Source organism: Pteropus alecto, unplaced genomic scaffold, assembly GCF_000325575.1.
Source record: "Pteropus alecto unplaced genomic scaffold, ASM32557v1 scaffold38, whole genome shotgun sequence".
Classification (NCBI taxonomy): Eukaryota; Metazoa; Chordata; class Mammalia; order Chiroptera; family Pteropodidae; genus Pteropus; species Pteropus alecto.
The window spans coordinates 979,085-987,838 of NW_006442512.1; the positions used below are offsets into that span (position 1 = coordinate 979,085).

The window sequence follows — 8,754 nt, forward strand, 5'->3', positions numbered from 1 at the left end:
GGAAAGATGAGGAAAAGCAGAGGCAGACACAGGCAGCAGGATGGCTAAATGCCCAAGACAGAGACAAGGAAAGATGAGACAAAGCCAAGGATAAAGACAGTTTGGTTAGCCCCAGGGGTCCTTAGGGCGCAGAAGAATCAGGGTTTGCTGCAGGCCCCCAGACTGGAAAGGCACCCATGCTTGAGACCTACCCCTGGCCAGCCTGGAGTGGGTTGGAGAGCCTGATGGGCAGAGATACTCCTCACATAGTGACCCCTTGTCCCAAGAGCCTGTTGACCGGCAGAGACTTGAGCATCATGATGGGAGTAAGCTTCATGTTTGGGGTCCCCTCAGGAGCAAGGACCAGGTCCCCATTCATAAATATCCTAGGAATGCCCCAGCGAGCCAAGAGATGACCATATAACCTGTACCCTGCCAGAGAATAGCTTGCTAAGGGCCTTTGGCCCAGACTTCACCACCCTATGTGAGAAGGGGCTTGTTGGAGAAGGACACAGGCTCTTTCCGTGCTCCCAGCCCTCGTCTCAGCAAGAGGGATGGAGCCACCCAGCATTGGGCCCAGACAGCAACACCCTGTTCATGGGCAGGAAGGGTGGGACGCTGTGGGCCTTCTCCACCTTCAGCAAACCTTTTGGATGGATGGGCGCCGGGCAGGAGGGGTGGGAACCCTCCAGGAACACAGGGCCCCTTTCATGGAGCCAGGCCCAGCCAAGTCATGGCGGGCGGGCACCAAGGGGCAGGACAGGCCTGGGCATAATCACTGCTCTGTCCTGGCAGCTCCTGGCCCACACACATGCACATACGCAAACACACAGCCTTAGGCAAACCTAAAACACACCCCCAGCAGCCACCCACACACTTGCACACACAGGCAAATACACATCTGCATAGCCTTGGACACTCACCATGTACTCTCTTCCAGGCAGAGACCCCATGTATGTGGAACTCTTCCTGCTCCTCCATTTGTCCCCCAGACTCTTTGGGTATCCTGATCTCCCCATGCCAAAGGTTTGGCACCACCCAGGCAGCCTACAACATGAACCTTCTGCACACTTATGTTAGAGAACAGACCTCCAGACCGAGAAGGGACCTCCGGGACTAATGCCCACAGACAAGAAGAGGAAGGATTGGAAAGGAATGCTCATTTTACAGAATAGTAACCTGGAGGCCAGCACTGAGCCCTTCTCCACCTGCTGCAAGCCTAAGCTGGTGTTTTGATGAATCACAGGTCTTCTTGACCCAAGAGAGCCAAGGGCAGGTGTCCAGGCAGTGCTAATGCCTCCTCTCCTCCTCCACCATCTGGCAACCCATCAGGCCACTAAGCCCAGCTTGGTCCATGCTACCTTTCTCTCTACTTCTCCGTCTTCAACTTTCCAGAGCCTATATATCCCTGCCAGTCTCTCACTTGTCCTTGCTACCCTCTGAGACTGCCCAATCTCCTCCCATTCTGCTCTTCTACACCACCTTACCTCCTCCAGGAAGCCCTCAGGGATTGACTCTTAGGTCATTACTTTTTTATCCAGCACCCCCATCCATTAGAAGTCCCTCTCCAACTGGCCATCCCCACCCAGGACAGGGATTATGGGTTCTTGCAATTGCAGACTATCAGAGACGATAAAAGGGACAGAAGGAGACCGGGAAGGTTGTGGGATGAGGGGAGTGGCGCTGTCAGACTTTCCAAAATCCTGGCCAGTAAGGCCTCAGAGGCCTCTTTTGGGGCAGGGAGGAGGGGGGTTGCCTGGCCTGTGTACTCCCAGCAGCACAAGACTGCTTGTGTGAGTCCTTCCTGGCCTGGCCCCACCGGAAACAGCAGGGCCCAGCCCCTCAATGAGCCCATTCAAACCCCAGACCTCTGGAAAGAACCTCTACTTCCTGCTTCCCTCCCACTCTGGCCTAGAGAACCAAACAGGCTGCTGCTCTCCCCTGCTAGAGAGCCCTGGAGGCAGGTGGCTCAGTGGTTAGAGCCAGCCGTCTACTTCAGTAAAAAGGAGTATGGGTGGGTGTGGAGGCTCACTACCACACGGGGGAGGGAGATGGGCCCTCTCCCTGTAAATGTTCAGCAACAGGCTCTCTAGAAGAGAGGGAGCCCTGATTTGTAGTATTGGCCTCTTTCCATGGTATAAATATTCTCACTGGTCAACATCACCTGGCTTACAAAATCCCTGAAAATTTAACAATCACCTCTTGCCAGCTGCTAGGAGCTCTAGCTCCTAGCAGTGGTGCCTTCATTCTGCAGGGACCACATGCCCCCACCCTCTGTGCTTTGGCTGCCCTGAGTGTAGTCCGCTGTGTTTTGTTCTTAAGAGTCAGTGTCCTTGCAGATAAGTCACCCCGTAAGTGCCCGCCACCTACCAGTCCTCTGGTCTGTCCCTTACCGGCACCAAGGTCTGCTGGGCCTGCTGGTCCATGCCCGCCCAGACGGTTTTGCAAGTCTTGTTTGATTCCTTTAGCTTCCCAGACAAGGTTCTGGTGTTGCCAGCAAGTGCTGGCAAAAGAAGATAATTAGAGGGGATTTCAGCTCAGCCCAAGGGGAAGAGCATTATCTTTCTTGGACATCCCTTGGGTGGTGCTGGCTGCCCTTAGGGCATACATGCCTCAGACTCCTCCAGTGGCTACTTCCTTAGGTGCATGTCAGCTGGCTTAGACTGGCCGGGGACCAACAGCGTTGTGGCCAGTGCCTGATCATCCCTGTCAAGGCTATCAGCCTTTATTCACTTACTCAGGGTTTAAGAGAATCCCAACAGGGATGAATCATCTTTTTAACCCATTCCTCTCTGCAACCCCCAGCCTTGGATGCCTGAGGGACAGAATCAAAGTTATATTAGGCCCTAATCTCCACAAAGGAATGGACCAGAAATTGTGGCAGCAGGTTGGAGGTCAAGAAAGGCTAATTTTGAGAAACTGTCTAGAAAGAGGTAGACACTTAAAAAGAGAAAGTGCCCTGAGCAGTGAGTACTAACTCTAGGAAATCCCTACTGCCCTGAGAGGCCTGCTGGCCTGCCCAGCAAACCCTCAGCCCCTCCCAGGTCTTGTCTTCAGCCTCAGACCCAGGTTTGGAGAACTCTGCTGTTGTCATCCCCGAATCCATGGCCAGGGTCCAGATCTGACCATTCACCAGGGGCCATTATAGCTCTACAGCAGGATGCAATATGGAGTGATGGGGGAAGCGTTGGCCCGTTTGGGGTCCAGCACTGCACATGGTCTCTATCGGGCCTCAGGACCTTTGCTCCTCATTATACTCAGGCTTACAAAGGCACCTGGGAGCATGGCCAAAGAGAAAAGCAGGGATGGGTGCTGACAGCACCACCACCAGGCCCCAGCCATGGCCCCAGTCAACCCACAGAGGTGGGGCATGGCATGGAAATTATTGCCAAGAAGCCAAAGCATAAGGGCACTTAGGAGATTATTTGGGGTAAAGGTTATTCTCCTGGAAGTCCATCCTGGGGTTTGCCACCACCAGGCATGTGATGGTTCACACCAGTGATGGTTTCCCTTGGGGCCAGATCTAGCATAGAGATTTTGCTCGGGCTGCCTTTCTTCTAAGGAGAAGAAAGCCATTGATGGCAGAGGCCTCTGGCCCCAAGAACTCTTTGAGGAAGAAACCTGAGTTGCTTGGAATTGCTGGGTCAGGCTGCCTTCATAGATCTGGGCTGGACACAGGGTGAGGCCATGCCTTCTGGTGTCAGGACCAAGCAGGTGCTGGGATCTGGCTGAGGCCTGCAGAACAGCACCACATAGGTGAACCACGAGGGCACACCAACATGAAATCCCTCTCTGCAGCCCATCTGTCCACTCTAGGCAGGGATCCTCTAGGCAGGGATCTAAGGCTTGACCACAGCACCCTCTCTCACACAGTCTCCTTCTTCGGTGAGAACCACCTGGAGGTGCTTGTGGCCACAGTTCTGACCAACATAGACCTACAGCTGCAGTTCTCCACATCTCAGCCCGAAGCCCTGCTTCTCCTGGCAGCAGGCCCAACTGACCACCTCCTCCTGCAGCTCCACTCTGGACACCTGCAGGTCAGTAACATCTCCCTGCAAGTCTCCTCTCTAGCTTTCAATGGTGCCCAACTCGTTGTGTGACCTTGTGCAAGTCATTTTCACCTCGGAGTCTCAAATTTTCCACTGTGAGTGGACAGTAGTGTCCTTGAGCTGTAAGTCTCTCCCGAACTGGCTCTGCCCTCCTGCTCTCCAGCCTCACTTCTCACCACAAACCTAGCTTGCCCTTTGAGCTCCAAAAACACTGATGGCTTTCAGTTCCCTGGTTATCTGCGGTCTCTTGCTGCTGGGTCTTTTCTATCTCCACTACTTCTGCCTGGTGTCTGCCTCACCCACTCCTTGCACCTGCTTAACTCCAGCCTCTCTGTGAAGTCTCAGTGTGGACATCCCTTCCTCCCTGGTGCTCACCTGGGCTGGGTCCCCTCTCCTGGGCTCCAACACCCCTGTGCATCCTTCTACACAGCACCAATCATTGTCTGTCAATGATAGTAACAACAGTACTGCCACAGGTTCTTCATTTTTCCATTTAATCCTTCAAGTCACCACAAGCTTTATCAGCAAAGAGTCCTCTAGCTCTCTCTTGAGGTTTCCCCCTAACAATGACGAGTTTGAGAAGCCGAGGTCTTAGTCCAAATTTGGGAAAGCCATCTGCTTCCACATCCCACTCGGGAGGGGACTATGGCTTAATCATCCATCAGTCCATATGCTGCTACCAGGTGTCACTGTTGAACACAGACTGGTATTGTCTGGTCATGATTTTCCTCCTTTTAGCCGGTGCTATGAAGCCACGCTCCTACAGAAGTGCTCCATACTTGGACTTCCAAGGTCATGGTTCTTAGTACTCTGCTCTTTCAGTTCCCCTACTCTGCCACTACCTGTTCTACCATCTAGTTGTGGGAACACTGCACCAGAGCCAGTTCTGGTGTTAGAACCATGTCCCTCTTCTCTCCCCAGTGATCTCCCCTCACTTCACAACTCAGAGCCTCTGAGTGGGTTCCCATCCCTGAACAGTGAGCCTGACTGCCTCAGTGACCCCAGTGTCACCACTCAGGACCCTCGGCAGAGAGTTCCCAGGTGCCCTCATGATTCCAGGGTAGAATCTGCTGTGTTCCAGGGTGAATTTGATGGCACCTCTTACCCAAGGAAAGAGAGAAAGAATAAAAAATCCAGGTCGAATGTCTAGGAGAACATCTTCTAGATGTCAGTTCTTTGTGGGCAGGGACCACATCTGACTCATATCAGGACCCAGATCCCATCCAGGCCTCATGGAAATCACTTTGGTGAGTATAGGGGATGGTGAGTAAAGAGATGGCAGGCAGGAGAGAGAGGTAGCATGAGAGGCCCTCTGCTCTGGGGCCTGCAAGTATGCCTGGGAACCAATTATGTTTTTCCAGCAGAAGTGATAGATTCACTGTGCTCCCCCCACCTACCACTCCTCCATCTCTCCTCAGGTCAGACTCGCCCTAGGCCAGGAGAAGCTGAGGCTACAGACCCCCGCAGAGGCGCTGCTGAGTGACTCCATCCTCCACACCGTAGGGCTGACAGTATCAGACGGCTGGGCCTGGTTGTCAGTCGATGGGCTCCTCAACGCCTCAGCCCAAGTCCCCAGGGTCCCCCTGGAGGTCCCCTATGGGCTCTTTGTGGGGGGTCCTGGGAGCCTGGGCCTGCCCTACTTGAAGGGAACCAGCCGTCCCCTGAGGGGTTGCCTCCATATAGCCACTCTGAATGGCCGCAGCCTCCTCCTGCCACTGACCCCGGACGTGCATGAAGGCTGTGCTGAAGAGTTTTCTGCTGGTGATGATGTGGCCCTGGGCTTCTCTGGGCTCCACTCATTGGCTGCCTTCCCTGCCTGGGGCACTCAGGATGAAGGAACCCTGGAGTTTACACTCACCACACGAAGCCAGCAAGCACCTCTGGCCTTCCAAGCAGGGGGACGGCATGGGGACTTCATCTACGTGGATGTATTTGAGGGCCATCTGCGGGCTGTGGTCGAGAAGGGCCAGGGCACGATGTTGCTCCACAATAGTATGCCTGTGGCCGATGGGCAGCCCCACGAGGTTCGTGTCCTCATAGATGCTCACCGGCTAGAAATCTCTGTGGACCAGTACCCAACACGTACTTCCAACCGTGGGGTCCTCAGCTACCTGGAGCCACGTGGCAGTCTCCTCCTTGGGGGGCTGGACACAGAGGCCTCTCGCCATCTCCAGGAACACCGCCTGGGCCTAGCACCAGAAGCTGTCAGTGTCTCACTGCAGGGCTGCATAGAAGACCTCAGCGTCAATGGCCAGAGGTGGGGGCTCCGGGAAGCCATGCTGACTCGAAACATGGTGGCTGGCTGCAGGCCTGAGGAGGATGAATACGAAGAGGATGCCTATGGCCCCTACGAAGCTTTCTCTGCCTTGGGACCTGAGGCTTGGCCAGCCATGGAGCTGCCTGAGCCCTGCGTGCCTGAACCCGGGCTGCCTCCTATCTTTGCCAACTTCACCCAGCTGCTGACCATCAACCCCCTAGTGGTGGCTGAGGGTGGCACAGCCTGGATTGAGTGGCGCCACGTGCAGCCCACATTGGACCTGAGTGAGGCCGAGTTGCGCAAATCCCAGGTATTGTTCAGTGTGAGCCGTGGACCGCGCCATGGCCAACTAGAGCTGGACATCCCGGGTGCGCAGACTCGGCAAATGTTTACCCTCCTGGACGTGGTGAACCGCAAGGCCCGCTTCGTCCACGATGGCTCTGAGGACACTTCTGACCAACTGGTACTGGAGGTGTCAGTGACAGCTCGGGGGACTGTGCCCTCCTGCCTTCGGAGGGGCCAAACTTACATTCTGCCCATTCAGATAAACCCTGTCAATGACCCGCCCCACATCATCTTCCCACATGGCAGCCTAATGGTGATCCTGGAACACACGCAGAAGCCACTGGGGCCTGAGATTTTCCAGGCCTATGACCCAGACTCCGCCTGCGAGGGCCTCACCTTCCAGCTCCTTGGCACCCCAGCCAGCCACCTTGTGGAGCGCCAAGACCAGCCTGGGGAGCCAGTAACAGAGTTCTCCTGCCTGGAGCTGGAGGAGGGCAGCCTTGTCTACACCCACCGTGGCGGGCCTACCCAGGACCTGATATTCCGCGTCAGTGACGGGCTGCAGGCCAGCCCCCCCGCCACACTGAAGGTGGTGGCTGTCCGGCCAGCCATTCAGATCCGCCACAACACAGGGCTGCACCTGGCCCAGGGCTCTGCTGTACCTCTCTTGCCCACCAACCTGTCAGTGGAGACAAACGCTGTGGGACAGGACGTGAGTGTGCTGTTCCGAGTCACCGAGATCCTGCAGTTCGGGGAGCTACAGAAGCAGGGGGCAGGTGGGGTGGAGGGCGCCGAGTGGCGGGCCACACAGGCTTTCTCCCAGCGGGATGTGGAGCAGGGCCGTGTGAGGTACCTGAGCACCGACCCTCAGCACCGGGCCAAGGACACAGTGGAGAATCTGGTCCTGGAGGTACAAGTGGGTCAGGAGACCCTGAGCAATCTGTCCTTCATGGTGACGGTCCAGAGAGCCACCGTGTGGCTGCTGCGGCTAGAGCCTCTGCACACTCAGAACACCCGGCAGGAGGCCCTCACCACAGCCCACTTAGAGGCCACTCTGGAGGAAGCAGGACCAAGCCCCACCACCTTCCACTATGAGGTTGTTCAGGCCCCCAGGAAGGGTAATCTTCGGCTCCAAGGCACAAGGCTGTCAGATGGTCAGGGTTTCACTCAGGATGATCTGCAGGCCGGTCGGGTGACCTATGGGGCCACAGCACGTGCCTCAGAGGCAGCTGAGGATGTCTTCCGTTTCCGTGTCACAGCTCCACCACACTTCTCCCCGCTGTACACCTTCCCCATACATATCAGTGGTGACCCAGACGCTCCCGTCCTCACCAACACCCTCCTCTCAGTGCCAGAGGGTGGTGAGGCCATCCTCTCCTCTGACCACCTCTTTGTCAAGAGTCTCAACAGTGCCAGCTATCTCTATGAGGTCATGGAGCGGCCCCGCCATGGAAAGTTGGCATGGCGAGGGGCACAAGACAAGACCAGCATGGTGACATCCTTCACCAATGAGGACCTGCTGCACAGTCGGCTGGTGTACCAGCATGATGACTCTGAGACCACAGAGGATGACATCCCATTTGTAGCTACACGCCAGGGTGAGGGCAGCGGTGGCATGGCCTGGGAAGAGGTACGGGGTGTCCTCCGAGTGGCCATCCAGCCTGTGAATGACCATGCCCCTGTGCAGACCATCAGCCGTGTCTTCCACGTGGCCCGGGGTGGGCGGCGGCTGCTCACTACAGATGACGTGGCCTTCAGTGATGCCGACTCGGGCTTTGCTGATGCCCAGCTAGTGCTGACCCGCAAGGACCTCCTCTTTGGCAGTATTGTGGCTGTGGATGAGCCCACACGGCCCATCTACCGCTTCACCCAGGAGGACCTCAGGAAGAGGCGAGTCCTATTCATGCACTCGGGGGCTGACCGTGGCTGGATCCAGCTGCAGGTGTCTGATGGGCAGCATCAGGCCACTGCACTGCTCGAAGTACAGGCCTCTGAGCCCTACCTCCGTGTGGCCAATGGCTCCAGCCTTGTGGTCCCTCAAGGAGGCCAGGGCACCATTGATACAGCCGTGCTCCACCTGGACACCAACCTAGACATCCGCAGTGGGGATGAGGTCTACTACCATGTCACAGCTGGCCCACAGTGGGGGCAGCTACTCCGGGCTGGCCAGCCAGCCACAAAGTT

At 56.3% G+C, this 8,754-nt stretch overlaps 1 protein-coding gene across 1 annotated transcript in view; it reads left to right on the top strand.

Moving 5' to 3' along the window:
- The window catches only part of CSPG4 (chondroitin sulfate proteoglycan 4), a 36,118-nt gene that overhangs the window by 15,955 nt on the left and 11,409 nt on the right, over nucleotides 1-8,754 (top strand). The window contains exons 2-3 of the mRNA XM_015597739.2: nucleotides 3,853-4,016; nucleotides 5,447-8,748. Coding sequence (XP_015453225.1) covers nucleotides 3,853-4,016; nucleotides 5,447-8,748 — 3,466 coding nt within the window. The remainder of the gene's footprint in view (nucleotides 1-3,852; nucleotides 4,017-5,446; nucleotides 8,749-8,754) is intronic.